Below are 14,537 nucleotides of genomic sequence, written 5' to 3'. Positions count from 1 at the left end.
TTCAAGAGGCCCCTTCCGCGCCCCGCCCCGCCCCGCGCGGCGCCGCGCTGCTCGGCGGGGGGGGCGGCCCCGGGAGGGGGAGGCGGCCGGGGGGGGGGGGGGCAGCCCTGCTGTGCGCCCTGCCCGCACCCTGCCCGCGTCCTGCCCGCGTCCTGCCCGCACCCTGCCCGCGTCCTGCCCACGCCAGCGGGCCCCGGCGCCAGCCCAGCGGGGGGGGGGGGAGCAGGGGGATGCAGTGTGCCCCGAGGGCGTGCGCTTCCACGCGTGACCGTGCCCGGGGGGTGCGGGGGCTGCGCTCCAGCCTCCCCCTGCCCGCGTCTCCGCGCTGAGCTGCCGGGCCGGCGTGGCACTCACCCCGCGCTTATGGCGAGGACATCCCCCCCCAGCCCTTTATAAATAATGCACTGTTATTAATTATGCAATTTAATTAATTATGCGCATCCAGCATCTACCAGCAGCTCGCGGCTACCACTTTCCCTCGTTACAAGCCTGGCGCCAGCGTCAGAGAAGGCCTTGAGCTCTGGCCGAGGAGTCGGCGGTGGCAGCAGCGATGTTTCGGCCTGGCGGGTAACGTGCGCCCACCGGCACCCAACTGCCAGCACCCAACCGCCAGCACCCAACCGCCAGCACAGCTGCGCCGGTAAACAGGAAACCCCAAGGCCAGGGCTCCGGCGGGACTCACAACCCCAACCCCGCAGCGGCACGGCGGCTCCTGCCAGCAAACACCCCCGGCCCCCGGCGAGGGGCCGGGGTGGGAGAGGAGGTGGGTGGCAGCACCCACTGCCGTCGCCTTGCTTGCCCGTGCCAAGTTCATTTGAATGCGAGCCATGCAGGGCACTCGCCACTGCCACCGAGGTGTGGAGAGCTCGCCCAGCCGAGGAGAAGCTTCTTCCTGCTAGCTGGGCTGGGGGGGGAAGAAAAAAAAAAGCCTTATTAGACAACTGGACATTTTTAAGACACCAAATCCATCCCCTCTGGACGGCTGCTCTGAGCACCAGGAAGGCTGTGAAATGGCAGAGTTATTTTCAGGGGGATACAGGGGGTGTGTGATGCTCCAGGGAGCCCCTCTCCCATCCTGCCTCCACCATCACCAGCAGTCATCTTGGCCTGGGGTTTGGCTTTCCCATGGGAAAAGGGAATACTAGGCTGGCGGCGAGCTGGAAATAAAAAAATTCTCTAGTTGGGTCGAAATTGAAATGGGAAACCCAAACCGCCAGCTGCGGCAGGAGTGCCTGGTGGCAGGACGGTCCCAGGATGGCAGCGTGCCACACCGGCATGCAGCCTGCGCAGGTCCGTGCCGGGCTGTCAGCTAATGAATAGCATGTATCTTTGTAAGTGCAGGGCAGAATTAAGAATGGTGGGGGTTTTTAAAACATGTTTATTTTTACAGGCGACGGTCCAGCAGAATGGTCCCAGTGCACTGGCAAGCACGGGCACCTTCCCCCAGCGATGGGCACCCTAAACGGCCCCAGGTGGGAGCTGACGGGCAGCGATGGACCAGCAGTGGGGAGAAGGGCTTGGGAGAAGGGGAGCTGCTCTAGGAGGTCGGGGAAGGCCAAACTAACCACCCAAGTTTGGGAGCATTTTGGTACCGTCACAAGCCCCGGTCACAGGGGCTGAGGATTCCACTCCCAGGCAGCGGGGCCGGGGCATGGGGATGTCACCAGCCCAGGCCAGAGGCAATAAAGCGCCTGGAGTGATGCAGCAAAACAGGCTGGAGTCGTGTGTTGAAATAAATCATCCATGGAGGCAAGGCAGAGAGGAGGAGGTTTTCTGTTCTCACGCCTCCCTGCATCCAACAAAGCCTCAGAAACCCCGGGTGGGCAGCGAGAGCCGGGGCAGGGTACGGGGGTACAGCCCTCCGCTGCCCCGGCTGCCCCAGCACCGAGCCGGTCCTGGCCGGGCACTCTGATGCTCTGGCTCTCCCGGGAGCTGGTTTTCCATCCCTTCCCAGCTGCCTTGGCTTCACCTTGTGGCAGGCAATGCACAGAGCTGCCAGGAATGATAAAATGGCTGTCCCCCAAATTTATGGAGTTTATCTGTGAATAACTCTTGGAGGTGAAGCAGCCGTTGAGCCGGGGAGGAGGAGGGCTTTATTTCGGGATAAACTGCCCCAGGAGTGATGCAAGGTGGGCAGGAGCCCAGTTCCAGGGACTGGCAGGGACATGCCCCTCGCTCTCCGGCCCCCCCAGCTCGTGGGGATGGAGCATCGCCAGGGTGAGCTCCCTGCTCGCCCGCACTGGGGAAAGCCGAAGGCTCATTTCCCATCCGCAGTGTGTTTATTAGGAGCTAAGTCATGAAGAGGCTTTGGCACATCTCCGTCGCTCCCGTGGAGCATGTTTAGCACAGCAGAGATCGCTGCTTTTTCCAGCCGCACGTGCGTGCCCGGGATTTCCATGCTGGCCGGGCATTGCTCCCCATGCTCCATTCCCACAGCGATCTTATCTTCCCCCAACCAAAAAAAAAAAAAAAAAAAAAAAAAAAAAAAGGTTGGATCAATGGGCTATGGAGCAGCATCCCAATTTCTGGGGAAGCACAGCTGAGGCTGAGCAGGCTTGAGCCTCCCCCTCGTCCCCCCTCCCTGCTCTGCTGCAGTAACATCCATCCTAAGTTTCTGAGCCTCTTCTAATTTTGGAGGCTGTTAGCAAAGCAGGCGCTGTTGCAGCCAAACGAGACTGCCAATGTTTCCTTTAAAAGCTGCTTTCACTCCGAAGGACTCTTCTAGATGGTTTGCTTTTAATAGCAGGCTGCAGGGTGCAACGCCCAGCTCGCGGCCGGGGCTCTCCCTGGTGCGGGAAGGGACCGGGTGGCATTGGGTGCGGGATCGGAGCCGTGCACGGAGCCACGTGGGGCACGGCCACGCACCGCCTGCACCCCCATCCCAGTTCAGACCAACAGAGCTCCTCACCCCATTGCAGAGCCGACCCCCCCTGCAGCCTGTACCTCCCTTCCCTTGCCCGCTCTCGAGGAAATCTTTAAGGCAGAGGGGGCCAGGATCAGCCCCTAATTGTGCTAATAGCTCAGGGGAGAAGAAAAAGCCAGAGGAGCTGGTGGGGAAATGGGAGCCGGCGAGGTCAGCGCGCTGGTAGGTGTGAGCGCTTTGAAAAACCCAATTGCTGCTTCAGTATAACCAGATTCAGGAAAATGAAGCTGAAGTGTGAAAAATGAAAGTGAAAAGATAGGAACCAACCCACAGCTATTTATTCTAAAAATACTGACCTAAATACTTAAGTGCATATATAAAAGTAGTTGTCTTTGCTGATTTCCTTTATGAGAATCTCCTGGTTTGGTTATTATTTCACTCAGAAACCAGAAGGTGAGGTTTTTCAAGAGACGCCGAGACCGTGTCCTAGCCTGGCATTCCCAAAGAGTTTGCTGTATGCCCAAAACTCATCCGAAAGCCCAGCCTGGCAATTCATTCATTAAGCTAACGAGGCCCTGCAGTTAGCAGCCCACGCCTCCGCCGATCAAAACAGGAGAGGCTTTGGCTGGGTCTCGTGCGATGGCTCTGGTGTCTGTCACCGGGTGGGATGGGATGGTGGCGGTGGCCGGGGGCACACAAAGGGTACCGCAGAGCCCCAGAGGCTCTGCTAGCAGCAGGATGGGATCTGGGGGCAGAGGGGGCTGTTGGGGCAGCGGCCCTGGCATGAAGCATCCCTCGGCTTGTGACATGGGCAGAGCTGGGCTATGGCTCCCATCTGGGCTGTTGTACACATCTGGGCAGCTGTTCACATCTGGGCTGTTGTTCACATCTGGGCTGTTGTTCCCCCCAGGCTGTTGTTGCAGGCAGGCGCAAGCCCCTGCCTCCTCCTCACCCATCTGGCAGCAGCCAGGGCAAGGAGGCGAGGAGGCAGCTGCCAGCAGCCGGAGCGCTGAGCCTGGCTCAGCACAAAGGGGCTCAGGGCCAGCGAGCCAGCCAGCACAGCCAGGGGCATCACAGGCTAGCATTGCTGTCCTGCGGGCAGCCCCCCAATTAGATATTTTGGAGTTTTTCACATCCCTGGAGGTATCTGGGCCAAGTACCAGGGTGGACAGCGAGGAAAATGCAGTTGCGGGACCCTTGGCAGTGTACAGGCTGATGCATGGGGACCCCTGCGCGGTCACGGCACCGTGACCCTGCTCTGCACATCCTTCCTAGGGATGATTATGGAGGCACATTACGCGTGGAGGCAAAACGGATGGAGGAGCGGGCAGAAGTGCTGGGTCAGCAAGTTGCACAGGCTAGATGCGAAGGATGAGCGCTCAGAGAAGGAAGAGACCGCACTTAAAACAGTAAGGTGAAAGCAGGCGGGGGAAGTGTCTCCCTGCCTGAAGGTCAGAGGGGGAGAGCTGGTTACAGCATTTCCATATGACAAAGCAAAGGTGCAAGCCAGGAAAGTATGGGCTCAATGAAAAGGCTTGCTGCTTTTTCTTTTTTTTTTTTTTCCTTTCTTTTGAGTTAGGAAAAGGGGTGTTCCATGCGGTGTGGGAGCAGGGAAGGGTGCATGGTCCATGGCCCCGGGGGTGAGCCTGATGCATGCAGCATCCTGCAGCCAAGGGGATGGGTGAGTGATGGCCAGGTCCCCTTGCTGCCTATGGGAAAGAGAGGTGGCCTCCTGTGGCTGGGTGTGCCAGCAGAGCCAGGGCAAGGCCTCCCAGCAGCAAGAGCTGGTTTTGAAACCTCGGAGGATGCTATAGAGGCAAGTGTCCTGGAGGACGGTGGCTCTGATGGCAGGCTGCCTGGGAAGCCTCTCCTCCAGCTCCTGAAGTCCCCCTTTGTCCGAAAAAGCTCCTGGGAGAGGCAGAGGAAACCCTTGTGGGCAGCAAAGCCCGTCAGACCACAGCTCATCCTGCAGCAGCTTTTTCTCTAAAATAAGGCTGTTAAAATACATGTTCTGCTACCGTGCTCACAGCATATTTACAGCTCCACATGCGCAGCCGGCACCCATCCACCCCAGTGCGCGAGCACCCACAGGGCTGGTGGCAGCAGGGGGGACATCTGCTCCAAAACTCAAGGTCACCTTCTGGCTGGCTCGGTAAAACATCCCAGGAAAGCAGAGCCAAAGAGACACTCCTGCCTGTTGCAGGGTGCTGGCAGGGGTGGCTGGCTCGGGGCAGTGCTGGAAGCACATATCAGGCGGGGACAGATGGAAGAGGTGACAGATAAGGGACTCAGCCCAAAGAAGAAACAGGAGTGATAGGACCCAAAGGCCCTGCCCCGGCAGAGCGAGGAGGCTTGAGACCAGACCCAGCAGAGCTGGATTTAGATCCCGTAGTGCCGGCTGGGCGCCTGCTCCCCACCTAAACCCCTCCTCGCTGGGGGCAGGGAGTTAAGGAAACCACTGATGTTAAACTGCAGATACTTGGTGCAATGGGGTTTCTACCTGGCTCCTGAGGCAGCTGGCAACCGCTGCCACCCCAGCAAGGCTTCAGGACAGCTGATGATGGGTGGCGGGTAGTGCAGCTCAGAGGTCATCCCTGTGGGATGATCGAGGAAACCCCAAGGCAGGCACCATCCCACCGGCTGCAGGGTCTGCAGGCACACACAACTCTCTGGGACCCCCTGGGAGGGTCTCTGCTATACCATTGACATAGGAGACCTACAGGCAGGTCACTTATATGTAACCGCCTGTAGCACCCTCACCCCATGCCAGTGCCCTGCGTGGCCCCACGAAGCTGCTGCTGGAGCCCAGCCGTGGGGAATGAGCCGGGTGAGACGATGTGCAGCATGGCAGTGCCACCATCACTGGTAGGAGCCAGGCTGGGGGTTACTGCCATGCCACCATGTAGGGTGCAGACCACAGCTCCTGCATGCTGGTTTTCCTGGGGAGGGGCTATTTCATTGCAAAATGTCCCTTGCAGGGAGATGTAGGCTAGCAGCAACGGAGGTGGAGGCCAGGAGGACCAGACTCACCTGGTGCAGCGGGCACCTGCAGGAGGTGGGCAGAGATGCCACTTCGTCAGGGCCACGGCATGACCGGGGTCTGACATTTTGGGTTGTGCCTTTGTGCAGCTCACCCCATTCCTCAGGAGTCCAACCACACCCCGGAGCATGGGTTTGGGGCTCGCAAGTTGTCCCTGCTCAGCCGATGGGGAAGCCCTGCTCCCCAGCTGTTATCTTTGGTGCTTTCTCCCTTCGAGCCTTCTACCTCTATTTGTCTCCTCTGCAATGACAGGAACCTGCAGAATTAAAATCCCAGGAGTGCCAGCTCTGGGAATGCAGCCTTCCCTGCAGCTGGAGAAAGCCTGGGAGCCGTGTCCCACATGGGTGCTCCCGCCTGGCTCCTTGCAGTGCCTGCCTGCAGCCGAGGTTAATGCAGGTATTTCGGGTAAGGAATCCGAGCCACCACGCAGGGAGCTGCTGGGGAATAGCTGCCGCGCTTTACATTCACAGCCCATCTATTTTGCAATAACTTCACCATGATGTTCCCACGTAGACAAGCCTAAGCTAGCATAGATAATGAAATGGGTTAAAGGAGACAGGCGGAGGGAGAGGAGAGGAGCCAGCAACTGGTAGTAAATCAGGGAGAGAACAGGGTTACTTTAAATTCAAGGACTCAGTGGCAGGGCGAGTTTGGTTTATGCCGAGAGGCACGGGGTTTAGAGGATGAGACACAGTTTGGGAAGACAGAAGTATCCCCTTGGCAGGGCCACCAACCTGTGTCCCCACCAGCCGCCATCCCGCTCCTCCCCGACCCCCTGTGCCTGCTCTGTGGGCGCCACTGGGATGAAGCACAGCCAAGGGCACCCATCCCAGGTGGCAAAGGGCAGTCAGGGGATGCCACAAGAGCTGCCAGGCTGGCGGGGCAGGCAGTGGGCTCTGCTCTGCAGGAGGAAGGTCCGTCAGGCCCCCATCGGCTCACGGCCAGCACCCGGGAGGACCCAGCTGCTGAGACTCCCCCACCTTTGGCATGGGTTTCGAGGCAGTCCAAACAAGCTAATTAAATCCTGCTCTGCTTAATCAGAGCCATTGAACACCAGTCAGAAGAAATTAATCCCGTGTTTTATTAGATGCTGTTTGAAGACGCATTTGGCACCTCGTCCTCGGTTCTCATCTCCTTCTGGGGAAGGAAGAAGGACATCTGTGGGGAAGAGCGAGGGTGCAGCAGATGGCAGCGGGGATGATTCAGGGGCTCGAGGAAGGAGCTGCGACTCCAGCGGCGTCCCTGGGGAGGGGACGAGACACCTCTCCCTGCATCCCACGGCCCACCCCCTCCCCATGGCTGAGAGTCTGTGAGCCAGGCAGGCATCCCAAAAATACGTGTTTCTCCGCATTGCATGCTAATGGCTCCGCGCGATAGGTCCCACCGCAATTAAAGCACGCAGAACATTAATATGCAACGTGGAGAGGCCACTCTTCCCACAGCTACTCCTTCCCAAACCTGTCCTTCCTGCTGCACATCCCTGCCCACTGGGAGCCTGCCCACGGGGATCCCACAGCAGCCCCAGCTGAGCCGCTGGCAGTGCCCGGCGTGTTCTCACCTTCCCCCCACTGTGCCCCGGGGGACACTGCCTTTCCCCCCCGGCACCCAGCACCTTCTCCCACCCTCGGGCTCGGCAGAGCAGGGTCTGCCGTGTGCCTGCCGGGTGGGTGCTGTGCGATGTGGCCTTGGCAAAGCAGGCATCCTGACGGCTGGGAGAAATCCACAGGCAGGTGGTTAGAACAACCAGCTGGGCTCTTGGTTTGGGTTTTTTAATGGGTTCTGGTGCCTTAATTGCTGCAACCCGAGAAAAACTCCTGATGAAGAGAAAACCTGGCTGAGTAAGGTAGCCCACAGGTCGCCCCCTGAGCCTCGGGAGTGCTTGGTAGCCTTGTTGCATCCTCCCGTGACTTGGCCAGACAGCCGCTGGCTTCAGGTGTGGGGATTTCTTTTTTTCCTAAATTTCCTGTCATAACTTGTGTTAAAACTTTGCAGAGCCATTTAATTGCCTTCTGCGGTGGTGATGATATGAAATTAGACTCCCTTCTGATCTTTAGCTAAGTTGGTCCACAGCTCCAGCTTATAATTTGCTGTAATCATCAGGTCATGGAAGATGCGAAGGCAGGGCTGGTACCCAGAGAATTCACACGGGCTGGGAGCTTCCGCCCTCACCGTGCCAGCGTTTGGTGGCTGGCAGGTTGGGTTCTGCCACCCTGGCATGGCAATATCGATACTTTCTTTTGGTGCCACTCACAGGAAGCTTTCCATCAACTGCTCTTCTCCATCTCCCCTAGCAACAGCCGAGAACTAGAGCTGGTCCAGAGGAGAGGAGGGAGAGCAGAGGCAGCTTCGTGGCCTCCCTGGGCTGCTCTCTCCTCTGAGCGTCTTGGATGTGTCCTCCTCTCCTGACTAGAGACCTGCCATCAGGCCGCTGAAGGCACCTAAGGAGGCAGAGATCCAGCTCCCGCGGCATTTCCCTGGGCTAGCTTCATGTCCCGAACAACCCCAGGAACCAAGGAGAGGAGGTGGCTGGGTTTTGTCTACTCGCCCATCCCAGAAACATCAATGAGTTAAAAGAAAGCAAGCTCCTGATGAACCAAAGCGGGGAAGGGCAGTGTTCTGGGCACAGAGAGGCCCTTTAGCTGCCGAGGGCACAGCACCGCTCATGCCAGTGGCATTCCTGCTTTCCACCTCCACACAGAAGGTACAGGATAGGAGGGTATTATTTTTAACGAGGGATATTTAGCGAACATCTCACGTGCCACTGGAGGGTCAAATATATCCCATAGCCTCAGTCCCAGGGGAGGTCCCGGGTTATTTTTGAGCCCATTTGAGCAGCGGAGGGATGTAAAGGCTCAGGAGATACAAAGTCTGGCCCTCCAGCCCGTGCTGCTGAGGCGTGCAGAGCAGAGCCCCTGTCGCCCGTCCCGTCGCCCCCACCGTTACCCCGGCTCACACCTACATGCGCAAAGCACCAGGTTTACTCTTTCCAAAGAGAGGATCTCGGATGCCTTCAAGTTTTGATCCTTTTCGACCTACCGCATCGCAAGGAGCTTTTTTCTTTTTTTTCCTCCTCCCCCCCCCCTCCCCGTTTGTTTTAAACTTTCCTTTAAAGCAAGTTTGGCTCTGCTCAGGCAGGCCCCGCTGGCCGTGAGCATTCCCACGGGCGCAGCAGCACTTCCCACTGCCGGAGGAGTTACTCGTACACCCCGCGGCTGCCCACGCCGCCCCAGGCCTGCCTGCCCTCGCAGGGGGTGCCCGGGCACACAGGGCCCTGCTCAGGCCCCTGAAGCTCCTCAGTGCTTTGCAGGACGAGGCTCGTGGCGCGTAGCCTCCTCACGCAGCCCCCACCCGAGCCGTTCTGGAGGCAGAGGTGAGGCCGGGGCAGGGAGAAGGGCCCTTTGAAGCCCGAATTTTTGTGCTGCTCCAACATCTGCTCCTGTGGCAGCTGCCACCACCAGCCACCAGCAGCACTGGGTAGGCCGCCGGGGTCCCGCCGACGAGGCCTGGCCTCCCAAAGCCGGGTGCCCTGCGCGGCGGCCCAGCCCTCCCCCCGATCCTGGGGCCGGTGAGACGCAGGAGGCCCGCCCCCGAGGGACCCAGCACGGCCGCAGGGCCGGGGCCCCCTCCAGGCCGGCGCAGGGCCCAGCCCCGCCGGGGCGCCTCCCCTCCCCCATTCCTACGGGCGGCAGGGCCCCACCGCCGGCCTCGCCCCGTGACTCGAAGGCGCTGAAGCTGGCGGCCGGGGAAGGCCGGCCGCGGGCTCCCCTCGGCGCTCTCGCAGCCAGGCCGCCCGCCCCCAGGCAGCCGCCCGCGGCGCGGGGCTGGGGTGCGCGGCGCCAGGCGGGACCCGCCGGGGCCGGGCCGGTGGAAGGCGGGGGCCGGGCCGGAGGCAGTGGAAGGGCCCGGCCCCGGCGGGTCCCGCCCGGCGCCGCGACCAGAGGCAGCACCCACCCGGGCGCACCGACGCGCTCCCCCCCTCCCCTCAGCCGCCCGGCGGGCAGTTTCAAGGCCCCCCTTCAGAGGTCTCCGCGGCGCCGGCCAATCAGCGGGCGCTGCGCGCCGCGGCCCGGCGCCTTAAAGGACCACGGCGCGGCAGCGCGCCGAGGCGGCTGTGCCGCCGGCGGGCCGAGCCGGGGGGGACGCTAGGACCGCGCGGCGCCGCTCGCCCTCCCTCCTTCCCCGCCGCGGGAGGCCGCCCGCCGCCTCCGGAGGAGGGCGTGCCGCGGGTCGGCCCCGCCCCCGCTCGCTGGTGATTGGCGGCAGCGAGCGCCCGTCGGCGGGGGGGGGCGGTGCCCGGCGCGGCCACGTTCGGGTACGCGGCCAGCGGCGCGGCGGGCGCAGCGAGCGGCGGCGGGCGCGGGGCGATGGGGGCGCGGCGGCGGCCGGCGCTCTGACAGCCCCCGGCGCTCCCTCGGCGGCGGGCACAGCGGCTCCCGGCGGCGGCTGCGGCCGCCCCCCTCCTCGGCGCGGACCATGTTCGCCAAAGGGAAGGGCTCGGCGGTGCCCTCGGACGGGCAGGCGCGGGAGAAGTAAGCGCGGCGGCGGGAGGCGCGGGGGGGAGCGGGGCGGCGGTGGGGCGGCTTTGTGCGGGGCGGGCGGGCGGGCGAGGGGGGGCTCCTCCTCCTTCCCCCCCGCCGCCGCCGACCCGCCGCTCGGCTGTTGCAGGCTGGCGCTGTACGTCTACGAGTACCTGCTGCACGTCGGCGCCCAGAAGTCGGCGCAGACCTTCCTGTCCGAGGTGAGCCCCGCCGCCCCCCGCGCCCTTTGTGCGCCGCCGCACGCACGCCCGCCCTCCATCTTGCGCGGGGCGGCGGCGGCGCCGGGGGGTCGCCGCGCGTGGGGGCCCACGCCCACTCGTGACCACCCCCCACCCCCCCTACCCCCCCCCGCACACCCCCGCCTTCCTCTCGCCCGCAGATCCGGTGGGAGAAGAACATCACGCTGGGCGAGCCCCCCGGCTTTCTGCACTCCTGGTGGTGGTAAGTGCGGGGGGGGGCGGGGGGGAGCGCCCCGCGGTTGCCCCGTCGCGGGTGGGAGCGGCCAGGCTGCCCGGCAGCCCCCCGCCCCCGGCAGAGGCGGGCGGGGGGGGAGGGTGTCGCCCCGGTGGAGCGTGGGGCCCCCACGGGGTGAAGCCCCGGTGCCGGCGTGAGTCAGCAGCCGCCGGCCGAGCCCCGGGCCGCCCCCGGGGTGCCGAGGCGCGGCGGGGGCCCCGCGGCGGCGGGGGGGGGGGCGCAGCTGTGGCAGGGCCCTTGGGGCGGCCACGCTGCCCGGTGGAGCCCCCGAGGTGCCAGGGTCGTTACCCCTTAAACGCTACTTTTACCTCTTCAAACACCCCAGCATCACCCGCCGCGGGGGCCCAGTGCCCCGGCGGGCGCTTCCCAAGATCCCGGTGGTGCGGAGCTGGGATGCGCGCTGGGGCCGGCCACGGTCCCCCCAGTCGTGGCGCCGGGGGTGGGATGCTCTCACCTCCGCTGACCCCCGGCCCGGGGCGCCCGCCCGGATGAGTAACTGCCGCCTCTCTTGACTTTCTCCGCCACGCAGCGTGTTTTGGGACCTTTACTGCGCAGCTCCCGAAAGGCGAGACACTTGTGAACATTCGAGCGAAGCGAAAGCCTTTCATGACTACGTGAGTAACAAGTTTCTAATCCTCGCGGTAATTACGGTGTTGGGGAGCTCGGGCTCCTCCAGCGCACTGGGAGCCAACCTCCCTGACTGGCAAAACCATGGGTGTTGGGTTGTTCGTTTTTTTTGGGGGGGTGTTTTCTTGTTGTTTTTTTTTTTAACCAACAACGTTCTGATTTGACTGAACAGTATTTCATAATGTCGCAATTATGTAAATGAGCTGAGATACTTATCTTAAGCACTTAAAGGCATTCAGGCTACTGGTAGAATTAGGCAGTTTTGCATAGTGATGGACAACAAAGCTTGACTAGAGGATCAATGGTGAGATACTTCATGCTGAGGGCTCCTCGCAGGGTGGGCAGGGGTTGGGTTGCAGTTGGGGAGGAGCTGGGGGGATTCCCCTGGATGCCCCGATTCATGTCTCCCTGCCTTTGGCACGGCTGGGGGCTTCCTTGGTTGTCTGAGTCCTCCCTGGAGACCAGAGAGGTGGAGGTGTTTGCTCCTTGAGGGTGGTGTTGCAGACCCCTCTTGGCTGATGGTGTGCATCTCGTCTGTCAGGATTTCGGGTTGTTCTTTGCAGAGGTGTTAGCACGACGCTGGGATGAGGCTTGCAGGGCAGGATGCCGGGGCTGAGGTGCCTCCAAAAAGACACCTCTTGGTGAGGGTGCGCGGTCTGGTGGGCAACGGGTGGGCTGCCCGCTCCCATCCCACATGTGTCCCCTGCATCCGCAGCGTTGGGAGGAATTTGCATCAAAGGATTAGTCACCTGGCTGTGGGCTTGGACCCCAGTCAAGTGAGTTCAAACCCTGTAGCAGGAGCTGGTTTTGTCTGCTCCGGGGAGCCTATGGTATGGAAACCATTTTTCCTCTCTTCCCGAGTTTCTCGTTGCCTCGACATGCCTGGGTTGGGATGCGCGAGGCTTTGCCAGCGAGCAGCGCCAGGCGAGCGTCTCGGCGACCTCGGCAGTGCTCCTGCATGCTGGCGCTGGACGCAGCGGTCACCCTGGGGCGCGGGCAGCACCGGGCTTCTAGAGAGCCTCGGTTGGCTGCTGAGCCACCTCTCCTCAATGCCCGGGGTGGAAGGATGCCCGTCCCGCTGGGGTGGAGGGGAATGGGTCTGGGTGTTTGCTAGGTGGGGGGTTGTCCCTCTGTCTGTCCCTCCCGGCGGCTGTTTTCTGCATCGCTTGTTTTTACTGGGGCGGATTAAGATGATGAACTCCTGAACCAAGGGTCAGAGCTGACAGCCGGCGGTACACCCACCAGTGCCGGGCTCGGCGCGGGCGGCTGCTTGCTTCCTGGGCGTTCTGTGCCAAATTCTGGCTTTTTTGGAGCCCGGTTGGGAAGCAGGCTCACCGGGAGCAAGGCAAAGGTAGATCTTTGGGCAGCAGAGCCACAGGTGAAGATGACATTAGCAACCAAGACATGGTAATGCTCCATTCACAACAGTCTCCTTATCGTGTCTGAGGATTTAGTGTATTTAGAGAAAATAATCTTTTTTTTAGCTTGGTAATAATTCTAACAATAGGCCTGAGTGCATTAGATGATTCGCATAAACTTCTTTAATACACGTTGCTTTAAGCTTACAGTAAATAGACACAACCCTGATTGTTTTTAATTCTCGGTGTAATGCAGTTTTGTAACAGCCCCAAGTGCTTTTACCTTTTGGGTTTTACCACAAAAACTCGTAAGAAGATTTTCATTCCCCTGTGCCTCGGCTTGGTGGCACTGGTTTGGTTTCCCTGGGTGTGTTTTGGCCTCGAAACAGGCGTTGTGCTTCTCCTCCCCGGCATGGCTGGTGACAGATGCTCACGGCACAGTCCCTTTCCATGTGTTCCCGGTACGGGAAACGTGTTTTCCTGGCACGGCGTGTACTTTACAGGGCGAGGGACCTACCCGGCCAGAACTCAAATATTGACCAAAGAACCGAATGATAGCTGGAGGAGTGTGAATAGTGCCTTATTTCTTGCCAGCCTCTGTGTTGGAGCGGGCTGCCAGTACCGGTGAGCGCGGTGGCCAGCCTCGCCAATGGGTGCCGGGGCTGGAATGCAGGTTTTTATCGAGCACCAAACCCAACAACCCATCAGTGGCACGTGGCATCTAGAACGGAGTACGAACCCTGAACGGGGCTGGTGCAGTGAGTCATGAATCGCTTCGTACAGTAGTTGTGGCTAAAAATATCCCGATACAAGTCTTGCCCCAGACTGGTAGAGCATCGTATTTATAATTGGCCAACAATGGGCAACCTCGGTGCGGCCAGCTCAGTGTTCGCCCCAAATCTGGTATATTTACCCAAGGACAATGTATTTACTGTGCTGCTCCAAGGACAAAACAGAGGGATGCTCGGGGAGCAGTGTGGTGGTGCTGGGCCAGCTGGGGCTTGGCACACTGCCCTCCCGTAGCCAGTGCCGGAGGGGTGCTCGCCCAGGAGTTGCGTCTTTAGGAGAGTGAGCGGAGTGCCTCCTTGGCGGGATGCTAACGGGGGGATTTGCATGCTGTATCGCTTCCACTTCATCTCCCAGTGTAACAGTTTGAAAACTATTAGGAGCAGTGGAACAAACTGCCAGTTTCCCCCTCTGTTTTTTAATGTTTAACTCGAAACGAGGGAAAAGCGAGGGAAAAGAAAAAAAAGAGAAATCCCACCCTTCTTATGTGGGGGACTCTTGAAAGCCATGGGCTCTTGGGGCGGCTTAGGAATATTGCTTTTTACCTTTTCCCCAAGGTTTTTCTCCTAAGCTGGGACAAAAGTCTGCTGGGACTTGGTAGGAAGGTGCTTGTCGGGAGAGGGGTGGTGGGAGCACGGATTCACCTGGCGCAGGCAGGAGGAAGGCGGCACTTCTCTTTCTTCCCATCTCCGGCACTGCTTGTTAACACACCTAACAAGCTGTGCTGGTCCAAGGGTTATTAGTCAGCCTCTCCCACCTGTATCAAAAGAGTTTATCTGAGTTAACAGCACCACGCACGCCCGTTATCCCCTGAAACTCGGCCCATAGCCGTTGGTTTGGGCTGCTCTGCT

At 60.8% G+C, this 14,537-nt stretch overlaps 1 protein-coding gene and 1 long non-coding RNA gene across 3 annotated transcripts in view; both read left to right on the top strand.

Moving 5' to 3' along the window:
- Positions 1-617: 617 nt before the first annotated feature.
- Positions 618-1,710, top strand: LOC114016179 (uncharacterized). The gene is made up of 2 exons (XR_003560498.2): positions 618-763; positions 1,391-1,710. It is a non-coding gene; the product is annotated as an uncharacterized LOC114016179 (long non-coding RNA).
- Positions 1,711-10,065: 8,355 nt separating this feature from the next.
- SSBP3 (single stranded DNA binding protein 3) overlaps positions 10,066-14,537 on the top strand; it is a 56,081-nt gene continuing 51,609 nt past the window's right edge. Inside the window, exons 1-4 of one of the 2 annotated variants that reach the window (XM_055724981.1) lie at positions 10,066-10,432; positions 10,569-10,641; positions 10,821-10,882; positions 11,445-11,529. In XM_055724981.1, the coding sequence (XP_055580956.1) occupies positions 10,377-10,432; positions 10,569-10,641; positions 10,821-10,882; positions 11,445-11,529 (276 nt within the window). In that variant the 5' untranslated portion in view covers positions 10,066-10,376. The remainder of the gene's footprint in view (positions 10,433-10,568; positions 10,642-10,820; positions 10,883-11,444; positions 11,530-14,537) is intronic. The other variant, XM_055724980.1, reaches the window with a different exon arrangement.

This window comes from Falco cherrug, chromosome 12 (genome assembly GCF_023634085.1).
Source record: "Falco cherrug isolate bFalChe1 chromosome 12, bFalChe1.pri, whole genome shotgun sequence".
Classification (NCBI taxonomy): Eukaryota; Metazoa; Chordata; class Aves; order Falconiformes; family Falconidae; genus Falco; species Falco cherrug.
The sequence above is the reverse complement of the archived record's forward strand: the minus strand, read 5'-3'. Positions and strand labels throughout refer to the sequence as shown.